At 51.9% G+C, this 17788-nt stretch overlaps 1 protein-coding gene across 3 annotated transcripts in view; it reads right to left on the bottom strand.

Annotated features, from left to right (window-relative positions):
- TBCD (tubulin folding cofactor D) overlaps positions 1–17788 on the bottom strand; it is a 158141-nt gene that overhangs the window by 107840 nt on the left and 32513 nt on the right. For all 3 annotated transcript variants that reach the window (XM_053212069.1, XM_053212068.1, XM_027052133.2), the window contains 4 exons: positions 13606–13742; positions 12494–12554; positions 11539–11613; positions 6782–6876 (listed from right to left, as the gene is read on the bottom strand). In XM_053212069.1, the coding sequence (XP_053068044.1) occupies positions 6782–6876; positions 11539–11613; positions 12494–12554; positions 13606–13742 (368 nt within the window). The remainder of the gene's footprint in view (positions 1–6781; positions 6877–11538; positions 11614–12493; positions 12555–13605; positions 13743–17788) is intronic.

The following is a 17788-nucleotide window of genomic DNA, read 5'->3' as shown; positions in this document are numbered from 1 at the left end:
CCCCTGTCCTCCGACACACCGCCTGGGGTATCAACAAAGGGCCACCGCACATGGCAGTGCGGTGCTGAGGTGTGCCCTCAGACGACCACATGCCGTGAACCCAAAAGGCACGCTGTTGGGACTCGAGGCCGAGCACACATGCACTCCGCTCACCAGCGCGCCAGGGCTCTCTCGCCTCCAGATACCAGAACGTTTTGGCAAAGAGCAAAACAGGGTGCCCCTGCTTTCCAGCAAGTCAACAGCCTGCAGGAAGCAAAACCGTACGTCAGAAGCTGTGTTCCAGACTCAGGACCCAGAGCCCAGCACCCTACAGACAAGCTCTCGCCTCTTGCTTTACACACAGAACACAGACTCACATATCAAGGGCCCAAAGATTCTGAGAACACCATGTTTTACAGCTCACCCAAAAGTGTCAGGCTTCACCTTAAGTGATAAGAGGAACCAGGGACAGTTAAGACTGTCCAGTCCTCCTGGGACAGTGCGGGGTGGGCACAGATGCAGGCCTCAGGGCTCTCAGGGAGGGCAGAGGCCCTCACCACCTGCAGATTTCGCCGTGGAACTGCATGCATCTGCAGCATGACGACTGACCCCTCCTACTGCAATCCCCCCCTAAGGTCACATGTGACAGACACGGCGACCCCAGGAGGCCCTTCGTATCTGTCTCTAAAAGCACAATGCGGTCCTAGATCTTTGTAACAAGAAAATGGTCTTCCTGATGTTTTAACCATGCCACCTGCCTATAGTCATCTGTGACCCAGCCTCAGAGCTGTAAGGGTTTAACCTTTATATATAAAAAGTAATAAACCCCGAAAAAGTTAAATATAAAATTATTTCCCTGTGGCCCATCAATTTTACTCCTAGGTATACACCTAAAAGAAGTCAAAACAAGGACTCAAACAGGTTAAGTGTACACCAATGCTCATAGAAACTTTGTTCACAACACTCAAAAAATGAAAGCAAGGGGCGCCTGAGTGGCTCGTGGGTTAAGTGTTTGACTCTTGATTTCAGCTCAGGTCATCATACCACAATCCGCGACATCAAGGTGGGCTCTGCTTTGACAGCACAGAGCCTGCTTGGGATTCTCTCTCCCGCTCTCTCTCTGCCCACCACCCGCCCGCCCCCCTCCCCCCGCATCCACTCTATCTCAAAACACAAAAACATTTTTTTAAAAAAAGATGAAAGGACACAAGCCTGCACTGACAGGGGAGCAGGTAAATAAGATGTGGAAAACCACACAGCAGAGTGTCATTGAGCCATAAAAAGGGATGAAACTCTGCCACCTGCTACCACATGGACTAACCTTGAAGACATTATGCTCAGTGAAATGAGCCTGACAGAAAAGCACAAATCTTATACAAGTGCACATAGATGAAACACTGACAACAGGCAGGTTCACAGAGGCAGACAGAGGAGTGCTTACCAGGGGCTGCAGGGGACAGGAGAGGGGAGTCTAGCGGAGACACAGTCTCAGTTCAGGCTGGTGAAAAGTTTTCAGCAATAGTGACAATGGTTGTACGAACTGTAAATACCACCAAATTACACACTTAAAAACAGCATGGCAAATGTTTATATTACGTATATTCTATAATGTTTTTTAAAAATAATATACCAAAACCATTGAATCAGGTATTTGAATAGGAAAACTGTATGGTTAGGTGAACTATATCTCAACAAAGCTGAAAAAAGATTCTAAAGGGGTCCTTGAACTCACAGCAAAGAGGGAACAAAATGCTGACCACAACCTTCCTGAAGTCTTATCGGGGGCCCATGCAGTCTGCCCCCATCACCAGCTCCAGTCTTCAGCACGACACAACACTCCATGGGGCAGGAAGACACGGTGAGCGTGAAATGAAGCACACACACACTCATCAAGGAGAAAAGCGTTTTAATTCAGTAGCACAGAACAATTACTTCACATGCAAAGTCAAAGATATCTCGTCATGGTATTCACTTTTCTCACAAAACTGGAACATCCAACAGTTCAAAATGTACAAAAGGTTAAAAATCAGTAAGGACTTGGGGCACCTGGGTGACTCAGGTGAGTGTCGACTTTGGCTCAGGTCCTGATCTCCCTGTTTGTGGGTTCAAGCCCCACATCAGACTTGCTGCTGTCAGCACAGAGCTTGGAGCCTGCTTCAGACCTTCTGTCCCCCTCTCTCCTTGTCCCTCCCCTACTCCTGCTCGTGCTCTCTCTCTCTCTCTCTCTCAAAAATAAATAAAACTTAAAAAAAAAAAATCAGTAAGGACTTGGTCCTCCAAACAGGAAGGTGCCAGGACTGTGTCAGGAGCACCAGAGAGTGTAACTCCACCCAGGGCCCAGCCGCTCCCTTGGGAACTGAGGTACACACCACAGGCCTGTGGGGAGCAGGACCTCAGGAGAGGTCAGCACTCTGCAACGGAAGAGCTGCGGTAACAGCCAGGCCCCATCCGCCACAGGCTGCACCCCAGGCCCCAAGGTGCCTCTGCCAGGGAGAGAGTGTGGCAGCGATACCAGCATGGCCCCTTCTGGGGACACGGGACCGCCTGCCTCTATGGCTGACTTTGGCTCGAGGACCCCAGCCACACCCCACCCCCACAGCCCTCAGGGTCAGACAGGAGTTCCGCCAGCCTTCTTGCTTTCTCTCATGGGCATCTCCCCAATAGAATCTCTACACGTTTTATACTGTCTCGACATCTGTTTCCACTCAGAAGACCCAGTCAAATGCTAGTTTTCGGATGACATCACAAATCAGTCCCTCTGCCACAACAACAACCATTAAGCCAGCAAAAACTGACAGACTCAACTTGTTCAGAACTCAAACATCTCATCAGAAATTTGCAGAAATCAGGAGGTATGTTGTGAAGAAAGAGTCTACAAAATTTCAGCATTTAAGGAAATCTGTTAGGTCACTGGCTATCTGCAGACATTACAGAACCAAGACTTCAGTGACCAGACACAACAAGGAACACAGTTGTTGCAAACAGACTGGGGGGGGGGGGGGGGGAGTCAACAAATGGACAACAATCACCTTCAACAAGCAACAGCTGCAAACCCCTGGGGATGGGGGAGAACCTGATTTCCAGAGTTACCATATTACAGTATTATAGTTTTCAAAATGTCCAGTTTCAAAGAAAAAAAAAAAGCACAAAGCATACAAAGAAACAGAAATGAATAGCCTGTTCAAAGGAAAAAAGAAAAGCAGAGAAATCGTCGTCCCTGAGGAAGCCCAGACACTGTACGAAAACCAGACAAAGACGTTAAACAGATTCCTCAGATATGCTCAAAGAGCTAAAGGAAACCAACAGAACAATATCGAAAAAAATATGGAATGTCAAAAAAGAGATAGAAACTGTAAAAAGAGACCAAATAAAAATTCTGAAACTGAAAAAACACCATCACTGAAATGAAAACTTCAGTCGAGCTGTACAATAACAGATCTGAACACGTGCAAGCAAGAATCCATGAACCTGAAGACAGGGCAGGCAACTGGCATCATCCAGTCTGAGGAGCAAGAGAAAAAGAAGAAAAATGAACAAGTGTCGGGCCTGGTGCCTGTGGAGCCTACACCTCGACAAGACCTCTGTCTGCCAGGCCTGGCACCATCCTTCCCAGGCAGGAGACAGCACAACTCCCTCAGGCCCCGCCAGGCACGGCAAGGGCCCACAGGAGGGTTCAGCACACATTGTGGGGGGCCGCCAGGCTAGAGGCGACCGGCCAGTCAAGTAAAGACCACACGGGACATCTCTATTTTAAGCAACAGCGAGACACTCCTCACTCGTAACGCCAACGCTCACAGTCTCTCACTCCAGTGGCTAGTGACCAGTGGGCACCGCAACATTGTAAAATATGATGGGCACACACACGCCAGCCACTCTCGGGCACGAAAAGCAGAGAAAAGGCCCTACTGGAGTCGAAATTACCCAGGGAGGGATTTCACCTTGTCTGTGGCACACTCGCACACAGAAGACTGGTGAGCTGAAATCAACCAAAATGCAGGGCTTTGGCGCAAATGACACCAACCAGAAAGTGAAAACAACCATGGAATGGGGGAAAATACCACAGGTCCTCTATCTGGTGAGAGGCTCCCAGAATACATAAAGAACTCATAGTAACAACAAAAAGCCTGATTTTTCAAATGAGCAAAGGATTTGAACAGACATTTCTCCAACAAAGATATCCACAGTCGGAATTAAGCCGGCTCAGCGTCATTAATGAGTCACGGAAACACAAATGTGAGCCACAATGAGATACCACTCCACATCCACTAAGACAAAACCAAGCGGTTGGGAGGGTGTGGAGAAACTGGAACCTTCATGCTGGTGGAAATGTAAAATGGTACTACCATTTTAGAAAAAAACTTCCTCAAAAAGTTAAAAATGGAGTTACCAGAAGACCCAGCAATCCCACTCCTATATGCATACCCAAGAGAACTAGAATCTTATGTCCACACAAAAACTTGTACACGGGGCGCCTGGGTGCCTCAGTCAGTTAAGCGTCCGACTCTTGATTCTGGCTCAGGTCATGATCTCAGTCATGAGAGGAAGCCCCAGGTCAGGTCCTGCACTGAACATGCAGCCTGCTTGCAATTCTCTCTCTCTACCCCTCTCCCCACCTCATTCGTTCATTCTCTCTCCCTCTCTCTCTCTCTCTCTCTCTCAAATAAAATTTAAAAGGGGGCGCCTGGGTGGCTCAGTTGGTTAAATTGGCTCAGGTCATGATCTCCTGGTTCGTGAGTTTGAGCCCCACATGGGGCTCTGTGCTGACAGCTCGGAGCCTGGAGCCTGCTTCAGATTCTGTGTCTCCCTCTCTCTCTGCCCCTCCCCTCCTCATGCTCTCTCTCTCTCTCACAAATAAACATAAAAAAAATTAACTTAAATAAAAAAAAAACCCTGCACACAAATGTTCATAGCAGCATTATTCATACTAGCCAAGAGGTAAAAAATCCAAATGTCCATCAGCTGATGACTGGATAAACAGTGTGGTGTATCCACAATGGAATATTATTCATCCATAAAAAAAGAACAAAGATGGAGCGCCTGGGTGGCTTAGTCGGTTGGGCGTCTGACTTCGGCTCAGGTCATGATCTCTCAGCTCATGAGTTTGAGCCCTGCATCGGGCTCTGTGCTGACAGCTCAGAGCCTGGAACCTGCTTCGGATTCTGTGTCTCCCTCTCTCTCTGCCCCTAACCCACTCGCGTTCTGTCTCTGTCTCTCTCAAGAGTAAACATTTAAAAAAAAAAAAAAAAAGTTTTTTAAAAACAGAAAAAAAAAAAGAACAGAGACTACATGCTACACATAACAACACGGTTGATCTCACAGTCATGAGAGTGAGCCCCACGTCAGACTATATACTGAATGTGGGCCTGCTTGGGATTCTCTCTCTCTCTCTCTCTCTCTCTCTCTCCCCCCCTCTGCCCCTCTCCCCCACTCATGCTCTTGCTCTGTCTCTAAAATAAAATTTAAAAAACGTTTTTGCACACAAATGTTCACAGCAGCATTTTCCGTAATAGCCAAAATGTGACAAATCCAAATGTCCATCAATTGATGAATGTGGTGTATCCACACAACGGAATATTATTCAGCCATAAAAAGGAACAGAGTTACATGCTACAACATGGATGAACCTTGAAAACATCACACTAAGTGAAAGAAGTCAGGCACAAGACCGCGATCATAGGTTCCATTTATGAAAAATGACCAGAAAAGGCAAATTTAAAGAAAGAGAAAGCAGATTACTGGTTGCCTGGGGTGGGTGTGTTGAGGGGAAATGGGGAGTGACTGCCCCTGAGTACAGGGGTTTCCTTTGGGGGCAGCATAAATGTTCTGAAATTAGATGATGATGACGGTCGCACAGCTCTGTAAAATATACTATAAACCACTGAACTGTACCCTCTATGTGGGTGAACTTCACGGTACATAAATTATATCTCAATAAAGCTCCCAAAAATAAATAGTAAGAGTAAATAGAATTCTGAGGGTCTAAGAGCCCTCCTCCCGCTTCACGATGCCAAATGCAAAGCCATCACTTCTGACATCCCACAGCTCAGGTGCCGCGGAGTAAGATGCAGGGTCCCAGCCATCTGTGCACAGACATCTTTATTCTGGATGGAAGTCAACCCCCCAGTGCACAGAGCACCTATGGTGAACACCCCAGGATGTGACCTTCTCCCTCCTTTGCAGGCATCCTTCCCTTCTGCCCAGAGGCACCACCAGCCACACCCAGAGATGATTCCCACCAACCAGACAGGGCCACACTTGCACGCGTCCAGACCGGACAGCTGGGACACACTCGCTTAGAGTTCGGCGGTCCTCCCTGCGTCTGCTGCACTGTGCCCCCGTCCCCCTGCACAGGCTCACTGCCAAGTTTCCTCCAGCCCTCCGCCCCCACCCCTTGCTGGTGTGAGCCTGATTCCTAGGGGACCAAGATGCACTCCAGGTGATAAACAGAGGCAGTACACAACTTCTCAACAGGCAACAGCACCCCCACAGGGGTGAAAACCAGTTCCGAGGGACAAGAAGATCTCAGACATCACAATGGTTCCTGGCCCTCCAAATCCAGACACACAGTGTATCTGTGGTACCAACATTTTGCAGCAGGGAGAAGGGGAGTCAGAAAATCAGAATGGTCGATACAAGAAGGCAGGCTGAGAGAAACAGGCCTAGTCCGCTCTGTCCTGCAAACAATGTTGTCAGCGAGGGCAGAGGCCCGGTGTGCTCACAGCCGGAGACGCGGAGTGACACGAAGCACCCAATGAGCTACACATAGCACTGAGAGCGCGGAGCAAGCGAGCGCAGAACTCACCGTCCTCCAGCCGTGAAGGGAGCAACAGGCCTCTTCTGCCCAGTTCTGCCAACGCCAGACAGCCACCGTGCCAGGCACCGTCCGTCTCCTGAAAGCTGACACACACACAAGACCTGAGACCGGACTGCCCGTGTCCGCTCATCCCCCGACGTGCACACACTGCAGGTGTCCACGCTGTGCCTGGGAGCCTCGCTAAAACCCACCAGTGAGTTGTGCCTGGGAGCCTCGCTAAGACCCACCAGTGAGTTGTAACTTTTTATTTTTTTAACAGTTACTATTTTTGAGAACAGAGTGCATGCAAGCAGGTAAAAGGCAGAGACAGAGGGGGAGGGGGGAGGGGGGGAGGGAGGGAGGGAGAGGGGGGGGAGAGAAAGAGAGAGAGAGAGAGAGAGAGAGAGAGAGAGAGAGAGAGAGAACACACCCCAAGCAGGCTCCACACTGTCAGCACACAGCCCAACACGCTGCTCAATCCCACAAACCGCGAGATCATGACCTAAGCCTAAGTCAAGAGTTAGACACTTAACCGACTGAGCCACCAGGCGCCCCCCACCCCCACCCCGTTAGTGAGTTTTTAAAGCATCTGCTGGCTAAAGAAATAAAATTGTGAAGCACCTGGGTGGCCCAGTTGGTTAAGCATCTGACTTCGGCTCAGGTCACAATTTCAGGGCTCATGAGTTCGAGCCCTGCGTCAGGGTCTCTGCTGTTAACTCAGAACCTGGAACCTGCTTTGGGTTCTGTGTCTCCCTCTCTCTCTGCCCCTTCCCCATTTGTGCTTTATCTCTCTTCCTCCCTCAAAAATAGATAAACATTAAAAATAAAAAAGAAAGAAACTCCTGCAACTTAATGGCAGGTAAGTGCTGTGCTCAGTACTTTTCTTCAGATCTCCAGATGACAAGGAGAGGTCCTGAGGGCCCCACATGGGACCACAGAGAAAGCAGTCTGCAGATATGCGTCAGCAGGACGCCCAGGCTCTACACACCATTCCTGCCACGGCCGCGTGTGCCAGCTGACTACACAGCCAAGGACTCAGCCTGTTCAAGTCACCAAAACCCCGGTGACTTGAGGCGTTCACAGAAAGGGGTGGGGAGATCTCCCTTCCTGGCTCAGAGTAGAGATTAAAAAGTTAGAATGGAAAGTCTTCTAGAGAATTGTTTCACGCTATTTGAAACACAGGCTTTTAATACATGATTATGCCAATGAACCAACAGGTAAAATTTTATATGTAATAAAATTGTCCCTGAAGTGGTCTGGAAGCCCTCTTGTTTAAGGTACACCTCTGACATTAGGACCAGTGAGAGGGGTTTCTTAGACTGACAAGGGCTGTCCTGAGAGCTTCTACATTTGGCTGCCAACATAAACAGTGAAATACGCTTCCCCAAAAAGCGAGAGACTTTGCAGGGCTCTTTCCTACCCTAAATCCAACAGTTTGATGTTGGAATGTTCAGGAAAACCAACTAGATTGCATGCCTCACAAGCAACAAGCACAAGAACATTCAGACAGGAGAGAGCGAGTCTCATGCGTTCACTCAGCAGGTCCCTCCCTCATGTCAGGGCCTGTGGAGGCAGACTCACCAAGTCCCCTTGAACCTCACCATCAACCAGCACCAACTTACAATTCCAATTACAAATTTTTAAGTTCCAAATGTTTTTAAAAATTTCTTTAATGTTTCATTTTATTTTTGAGAGAGACAAAGACAGAGCGTGAGTGGAGGAGGGGCAGAAAGAGAGAGAGACACAGAATCTGAAGCAGGCTCCAGGCTCCGAGCTATCATCACAGAGTCTGACGCAGGGCAGGGCTCGAACTCACCAACTGTGAGGTCATGACCTGAGCTAAAGTCAGATGCTCAACCGACTGAGCCACCCAGGCGCCCCAAGTTCCAGATGTTTGTTTGTTTGTTTGTTTTTAATTTTTTTTTCAACGTTTATTTATTTTTGGGACAGAGAGAGACAGAGCATGAACGGGGGAGGGACAGAGAGAGAGGGAGACACAGAATCGGAAACAGGCTCCAGGCTCTGAGCCATCAGCCCAGAGCCTGACGCGGGGCTCGAACTCACGGACCGCGAGATCGTGACCTGGCTGAAGTCGGACGCTTCACCGACTGCGCCACCCAGGCGCCCCTCAGATGTGTTATTAAATATCTGTCCCAAAGATTTTATGACCATTTCAAATTTTAATATTGGCACTTTTGTGTACTTCAGAATTTTAACTAGAAAGAGATGCTTTGGGGCAGTGGGTGGCGCCTGTCTGTGGAGTCCTGCCCCGAGGTAATGCCGCCAGGGCCAGGGAGGGGAGGTGCACAGGTACCAAAGGACACCTGCACATCCAGGGGACAAGACACGGAGAAGGGGACGATGGCCATGTTGCTCACACTGGTCCTATGGGGCTCAATGTAAAGCCACCTGGGGATGTGTGTGGCTTCGTGCTACATAACCTGGCCTAGAAACAGAGCAGGGAGAGGAGAGGCGTATGCTCACAGTTAATGACATTAATGTCCTGTTCTGACCCTTTCAGAAAAAGCTGGCAGCTCACCGTATGTCACTGTATGTCCCACAAAACAAGGGACAAGATCCCAGCTGTGCCAGGTGACCAGCCAGTCCTGTGGCCCCCACCCCACACACATCTTCCACCCAACAAGCTCCTGCCTCTCAGGGTCTTCAAGCATTCTGGGCTGGGGGGGACCCCTCTGTGAGCCAGGCTCTGCAGTCAGGTAATTTCATGCCTCTGCACACAGGCCCTTTCCCTCAACGGCCTGCTTGCGGCTCCAGGCTGCCAGCTCTGGGAATCAAGAGCAGTGAGACAGTTTCCACCCTGCACGACCTCACTACAGAACTCAGAGAAGCTTACTGCAATGACAAGACAACGGCAAAGAAGTGTCTGGGGATTAAACCAATGAAGATGACTAAAGGAGACCACGGGTCCAGGCCAGAAGGCCAGATGTCTGGCCAAGAGGAAATGTGTGCCAGGAGTGTGGTCAAGATGCACTAGGGTGAAGGGCCCCAGGCTTCCAGACAGAGACACAGTGGCCGGAGGAGTGAGGGAGGCTCAGGAACACTGGAGCAGCCACCGCCAGGAAAAGCCAGCACCAGGGACACCACCGGCAGGGGCAGGAGGGGACAGGTGCGAAGGGAAGGAAGGAGGCTGGGCAAGGAAGAGCCCGAGGGAGGGCTGGGTAAAGAGACAGCATTACCCCCAGAGGGCAGGTGCAGAAATGCGCTAAGAAGGAAATAGAGAAAAAGACTTGAGACAGACCTGCCATGCCCTGGGCAAAGGGGCCAGGGAGGAAAGGCTCCAGAGCTCTGGCTCAAAGTGCTGCCCTCTCCAGAGAGCAGGAGGCTCCCCCGTGGTCACGCAAGAGCCACCTCTCAGAGCCGCCCTGGACCAGCGACGTCCAGCATCATCAGCATACCCAACACCACACCCCCAGAAAAGAAATCCAAGAGGACACCCTAAAACAAGCCAGCAGAAGGGTACCTGGGTGGCTCAGTCGGTTAAGCGGCCGACTTCAGCTCAGGTCACAATCTCACAGTTGGTGAGTTTGAGCCCCGCGTCGGGCCCTGTGCTGACAGCTCGGAGCCTGAAGCCTGCTTTCAGCCTCCCTCTCTCTCTGACCCTCCCCTGCTCATGAGCGTGCACGCTCTCTGTCTCTCAAGAATAAATATTAAAATTTTTAATAAATAAAAAGTAAATAAAAATAAACAAGCCAGCAGAATCATCACATGGACAGGGAGCACTTTCTTTTCCCTAACTCAGGCGTTTCAGAGTGACAGTAAGGAGTGCACGTTTTCCACTAGGCAGACAATGGTGAAATGTCCCCACTGGAAGACACACTGGCCAGACACACAGCATTGTTCTGCAAAAGGTGACCCACATGTGGCATCTTGTTCCCCTGCACTCCTCCAATTGTGGCTGAGCAGGCTCGAGACAAGCTCCAGAAGAAGGCTGCTCCGGGGGGAGGGCACGTCCTGCAGGTGCTCAGAGAGCACCCTCGGCAGTTAGTGTGCATAGCTGAGCCCAGGAGGGTAGACAGACCCTCTCCTACACCCACAGCAACAGCCCCAGAAGATCAGCAGCCGGCTAACGAGGGCAGGAGTGAGGCTGGGCCCAACCAACACCCTTCGTAGAAGCACCTGCTTCTGAAACCCCCAGAGAGGTTTCCACGTGCAAAGTTAACAGTCCTCTGGGACTGTGCACCTAACAGTGCACCCTTGGTGCCAGAGTGTCTGCTCTGCCCCCTGGCCTGCAGGCCCCAGGCCCAGACCCCAAGGACCTGCCATTTGTGCATCCCAGCCCACACCTGCACCACGGGCTACCTAGACACAACATGACCATTACCACATGTGGCTATTTAAATTCAAATCCAGTAAAATTAGGGGCGTCTGGGTGGCTCAGTCGGTTGGGTGTCCAATATCGGCTCAGGTCATGATCTCACAGTTCGTGGGTTCGAGTCCCATTTCGGGCTCTGTGCTGACAGCTCAGTCTGGAGCCTGCTTCAGATTCTGTGTCTCCCTCTCTCTCTGCCTCTCCCCTGCTCACACTCTCTCTCTCTCTCTCAAAAATAAATAAACGTTAAAAAAAATTTTGTTCTAAAAAGAAAGATAACAGAAATAACTAGAGTTCTCGAATTTAACTTCAAAAAAAAGAAAAAAAGACTGCGGAGGCTCTGACAAACAGCTCAATTGAAAGAAAACGTAAAAGGATAGAAGAAAAGCCACTGCTTTCAACCAGAAACACGTCTCCCTTTGACCTTCTCACATACCTGAAACAATCCAACACGGACCCAACCACATCATCCGCCAGCTCTTTGGGGAGCCTCGCAGCCATCCTACCAATTCTGAAAGAGAGAAGCAGCACTCTGTCAGCATCACGGGCCCGTCGTGAGGGGGCCCGAGCCACCAGGACCTGTCCCCGGCAATTTTCCCTCCCTCCAGAGAGCAGGAAAGGCAGGTAGACCCAGGGCAAGCCTCACACACACTCTGCTCTACACAAGGCCACCTGCCTGGTAGGGAGCCCCATCCTAGTGACATAAACAGACAGACACAGGCATCTCCTGAGGGAGGGAGACAAAGGGGTGGGTGTGCCCACGGGACAGCCCCATGCTACCGATGGTCAACGGCACCCCTGTCGGCCTGACCCCTCCAGGCCACCTGCCCACATGGCAGGCTACCGCACATCCACACCAGACACCCCCTGACATGGATCAGCATCCCTCCGGGCCCACCCCACCCCACCCACACATGACTTGGGGCTCAGAGGCTGCCTGCTGCTGAAGCGAACACCTCCCCCATGAGGGCACCTCTCTGTAGGCCGTTCCTCAGGCAAACAGAGGACCAACACCAGTCTCCCTCCCAGGGGCTCTGGGATTAGATAAGGCCGTGCCGGCCTCCACTCGCTATACAGTGACCGCGCCTGCCTGTGAAAGGGACAGGTACTGTGCTGCTGAGGACACAGAACTGAAAGAAAAGGAACCTCTGAAAGGCAAGAAAGGCAAGTGGATATGCTCATAACTCCGCCCACTCTAGCCAGACAGGCAAGGAAATGAAGCCCCCTCATTCCCCAGTAATTACCTTTAAAATGAGAACATAAAGCAATAAATGTAAATGAGAAAAATTGTTCCACCTTATAAAAATCTCGAAGCTGTTCCCAGCTCTCAACTGCACAAGACGCGCTGAATGACAGGATGTCCCCCCTGCGGAGGGACAGCAGGCACCTACCCTTTGGCCGCAGACCACCGCACAATCGTGTCCTGGTCCTTCAGCCCGATCAGCAGCTGCTCTGCAAGAACACGGGAAAGCCAGGTCTGAGCTCTCCGCGCTCACCCGAGTGCTGGGGAAGTTCATTTCCAAGCTTGAACATAACCCACCCTGCAGAGCACTCGAGCACCATGAAGGGAGTCATATCAAGAATGTTAATTCTAATTATTCTAATTCTTCGTTTTTAAAAACCTACTCCTGCCATTGTTGCTACAAAGTAGATCCGCCCACCAGAGCTGTCACTGGGCAGAAAGCACCAAGTGAGGAAGACTTCCCAGAGGCCAGTTCTGCAAGAGGGTGCAGAAAAAGGGCTCTGCTGGGGTCTCGGGCACAGGCCAAATTCCAGAACAGCCACACAGGGGCCCGAAGGAAGTCGGGAGAGCCCAGAGGCTGCTCAGAAAAGAGCCTGGCAATCCTCAGTCAGCAGAAACCTTGACCAAGGGCACCAGGCAGCCTGGGAAAGGCTGACACAGAGGAAGGATGGGAGCCTGTGAATGGGTCAAGTCCACTGTGACCAGGGCAGTATAGGGTCCCTGAGGGCGTGGGGGCAGACAGCTCTGGGAAGGGGAGGAAAACAGGGGAGGCACAGGGCTGTCCTTCATGGACAGGGAGGCTGGCCCTGCCAGGCACACCTGGCGGGAGTCGGGGAGCAGGCAGGGTGTGCGGGGCCAGGAGCTGTCACAGAGTGAGAGCGGGGCAGGGCCCAAGACAGCCACCCCTCCATCCCCTCAGGAGAAGGCCTGAGGCCACCAGCGTAATACACCCAGGCCAGGCTTGGGGGAAGGCTGAAGGCACGGAGCTGTCCTGAGGTGCCTAGGGAGTGAGGTGGAAATAGGAGGGCTCACACAGGGGAGCAAACAGAGAACAGAAAGACAGGGTCCAGGACCCAAAGGGTCGTGGGCCCGCAGACTACAGACCAGCAGCCACGAACTCCATGAAAGGTGAGGGTGGGGAAGGTCACGGAAGGCCACGTGTTGCCAGCACAGAGGTGGCAAAGGTACGCGGCCAATAAATGTACCTGGGAGGAGCCTCGCCGCCACCCAGAGACCAGAGCCCGCAGGGACTGCACCCACCTATCACGCTCTCCACCTCCTCGGGGACATCACAGTCTCCATCACCAGCGGGAGTCTCGGTGTGCACTGTCGGCTCCCGCGGACTCTGGGCGCAGAGCTGCAGGTTAGCGGCCAGCGAGCGGCAGCCACGCTGGTACCTGCACAAACACACGTGACCTCAGAGCAGCGGCCACGCCTGCTGGAGCCTCGAGGACAAATTATCTCGACAGAAATCAATAATCTGGTGTCCCTTAGAACCTTAAAGGATGTCTGTGACAATTCCATGTGTTTTTCAGAGACAGGACAGAAAACAAATGGAGCAGCTAGCGGCTGGCATCCGCAAGGTCAGCCACAGGATCCTGCGCTACTCAGAAGCTCCCGAGTACTGTGCGGTGTCCAGGCAGAAAGGCAGGGGACAGAGCAGGACTGCAGGAGGGCGCCAGGGCACTCACCAGCCCGTGGGCGTTGGCCTTCTTCACAAGGCGCTCTGCCTCTTACCCCTACTGCCCCTCAGGCCCCCAGCCACCCCGAACCTTGCAGCTCACACGGCCAGCCCCTGCGGATGCGGTCTCTGGAGCCTCCCTCTCAGGCCCCACCAGCCACAGCCCTCCTCCCCCCAGCCGAGGCCACTGGCATCATCCGTGTGCTGCGAGGGCATCAGCACAGGCCAGATCCACCGTCCGACTCTGCACAGCTCCTGAGCGTCCGGCTGCCACGGTGTCCCCATCTGTCAGAGGAGGCCGTTACCTAGAGGCCTGTGACAAGTCAGATGCAAGGATGTGCACGAAAGGCCATCGCTGCTGCCCTTCCTCCTGGAAGGCGGGCACCAGTGCGTGGTGCTGAGGTAAGTACACACGGCCAGCCTGGCGGGTGGCCCTGGATCATCGGCACACAGCCTGGAGCACAAAAGGTGCCTGAGTCAAGGCACAGACTGCATCTGGGGGCGGCAGCCTGAGGCAGACTCCTGAGCACAGACAGCTAGAGCTTCACAGGCAGAGCCCAAAACCTGAACACCAGCTCGAGCACTGATAACTGTGGCCCTGAGCAGCTCTTTAACTCTCCGGACTGGTTTCCAACCGAGAACGAGGACAGTGGCAGGCGGCCCACCTTCTGACGTTCATGCAATCCTCTCCTCTGGGTACAGCCCAGACCCAGTGACTCCTGCTGGGAGAGCGCAGCGGTGAGGGGACGTCCTTCCCAAGGCGGCTCTGGGAGACTGTGGCTTCCGTCTTGCCGCCCCCCTCTCGCTGACAGAAGCTGGCCACTGCACTGTGCACTGCCTGGCGCCAAGAGCTCTGGAAGGTCGCCAGCAGATAGCCCACGAGGAACAGAGTCTTACCAGCAACGCTAGGAGCCTGCCTGGCTGCAGGGCCCCCCCCTCCAATTCAAGCCTGGAGATGGCAGCAGGCCTGGCCAACACCTTCGTGAAGCCTCAGACAGACTCTGACCACAGGACCCTGCTAAGTTACACCCAGATTCCCAATCCACAGAAATGGTGACGATAAAGATGCATCATCGCAGGCGACTGGAGGGCTCAGTTGGTTGAGCATCCAACTCTTGATTTCGGCTCAGGTCATGAACGCAGGGTCATGGGATCCAGCCCCGCATTGGACTCTGTGCTTGGCATGGAGCCTGCTTAAGATTCTCTCTCTCTCCTTCTCTCTGCCCCTCGTCTACTCACTTGCTCTCTCTCTCAAATAAGTTTTTTTTTAAAAAATACATTTTAAGCTACTAAACTTTGGAGCATTCTTTCACATAACTGTGATGTTGTCATTTATAATAAGAGACATATATTTGATCTTTGACCATTTTTGGATGAAGGTGTCTTCCGTTATGTCAATGAAGTGACTTCTAGAAAGCCCCTAGGTCACCTAAGGATGGGGACTGCTAACTGAGGGAACCAACCACGCGACTGGAGGGTTGGAACTCTCAGTCCCACCACCACACGGAAGGAGGGGAGCCAGAGGCTGAGTCAATCACCCATGGCCAATGATTTAATCAAATGTGCCTCTGTGACAAAGGCTCCATAGAAACCCAAAAGGATGGGGTTTGGAGAGCTTCTGGATTGGTGAGCACATGGAGACCCAGGGAGGATGGCTGTGCCCCAATACCTCACCCTCTGCACCTCTTCCATCCGGCTGTTCCTGAGTTATATCCTTTTATAATAAACTGGTGAGCGGTAAACAAAACGTTTCTCTGAGCTCTGTGAGCTGCTCTGGCACATTAATCAAGCCTGAGAAGGGAGATGTGGGTCAGCTGAGTCACAGGTGACAACCTGGACCCACTACTGGCATCTGAAGTAATGAAGGAAGTGGGGAGGGGGCCGTCTTTGTAGGACTGACCTCTTAACCTGAGGGATCAGACAAGATTTCCAGGTGGACAGGGTCAGAATGGAGTTTAACTGCGGGACACCCGGCTGGAGTCCAAGAACAGACTGGTGTGGGGAAAAAAAGCACCTCAGAGTTGGGGGTCAGAACCAGAGGAGCGGCAGGTAGCTAATCCAGGGAGAGTAGCCAGCAGCCACCACAGAATACGCTCACGGTGACAGATCACACACAGTGGCTGCCGTCCTTGTCCCTGTTCTCCTCAAATGAGTACACATGCCGATTACTCGGTGGGGAAAGTACTCACCTTAACCCTCAGTAACCAGAAACTATAAAGATGACAGACGCGTCAGGGGCCAATCAGATCTACCCTTCCGCCACAAACAACTCCAAAACCTGGACAAAAGTCAGCCACTGGCACCCACGAGAGGTCAACCAAGTATAGGCTACAATTGTGCACAGCAAGCAGGTGCCCAGGTGCACCCCACCTTCACACCCCTGCTTCGTCCCCAGCAGTACTTCTTTGTTTTCTGAGAGAGAGAGAGAGAGAGACAGAGAGAGAGAGAGAGAGGAGAGAGAGAAAGAGAGAGAGAGAGAGCGCACACACATGCACAAGCAGGGGAGAGGGACAGAGGAAGAGACAGAGGATCTAAGCGGGCTCCACACTCAGTTCAGAGCCCAACATGGGGCTCAACCCCTTGACCCTGGTTTCATGACCTGAACCAAAACCAAAAGTCAAATAATGCTCAACAGACTGAGCCACCCAGATGCCCCCATCCCAAAAGTACTTTTTTTTTTCCAACGTTTCTTTATTTTTAAGAGAAGGAGACAGAGTGAGTGGGGGAGGGGCAGAGAGAGAGAGAGGGAGACACAGAATCTGAAAGCAGGCTCCAGGCTCTGAGCTGTCAGCACAGAGCCTGACAAGAGGCTCGAATTCCTAAACCATGAGATCATGACCTGAGCTGAAGTTGACCGCTTCACTGACTGAGTCACCCAGGCACCCCCAAAGGTACTTTCTAAACCCCAACACAAGAAAGGAGGGTCCAAGCAGAGAGCAGCAGTTTTGCTGGATTGAATAAAAAATATTCGTGACTACAGAGATGGCTAGTATTTGGGGACAGATGTTGGAGAAAAAGTAGCTACTGAGAAGGAAACCACAATTCTGCACAGAAGTCTCCTTGGATCCCTGGACAACCTCTCAGATGTGCAAGAGCACGGCAAGACCCAGAAGCACCACCTGAGAACAGCCGGGAGGCTGAGAGCTGAGCTGAGTTCGGAGGTCATACAATGCTGGGGAGTCACTGAGATGTGGGCCCAGCAAGGGGGACCAAACAGCCATGCACTGGAAGTGAGGAGCACACTTCACCAAGAGCTATGCTCCAGGGAGAAGGAACGAAGTCCAACCTAACAAGGACTCAGGAGGAGGGTGCAGGACCGGTGAGTTACCAGCCTGCCAACAGGCTTGCTCCTCATCAAGGGAAGACAGCCAACAGCAGAAGTGTACTGAAGATTTAAAAAAAAAAAAAAAAAAAGAAATGAAAAAAAAAAGTACAGGGGTGACTGGGTGGCTCAGTCAATTGAGCATCTGACTTCGGCTCGGGTCATGATCTCACGGCTCATGAGTTCGAGCCCCACGTCAGGCTCTGTGCTGACAGCTCGGAGCCCAGAACCTGCTTCGGATTCTGTGTCTCCCTCTCTCTCTGCCCCTCCCCTGCTCATGCTCTGTCTCTCTCTCTCTCTCTCTCTCTCTCTCTCTCTCTCAAAAATAAATAAACATTAAAAAAATTCGTTTTGGTGCGCCTGGGTGGCTCAGTCTTTGGGCGTCAGACTTTGGCTCAGGTCATGATCTCACAGCCCGTGAGTTCGAGCCCCGCGTCAGG

This window comes from Acinonyx jubatus, chromosome E1, assembly GCF_027475565.1.
Source record: "Acinonyx jubatus isolate Ajub_Pintada_27869175 chromosome E1, VMU_Ajub_asm_v1.0, whole genome shotgun sequence".
Classification (NCBI taxonomy): Eukaryota; Metazoa; Chordata; class Mammalia; order Carnivora; family Felidae; genus Acinonyx; species Acinonyx jubatus.
This window is presented reverse-complemented; position numbering and strand designations above follow the sequence as displayed.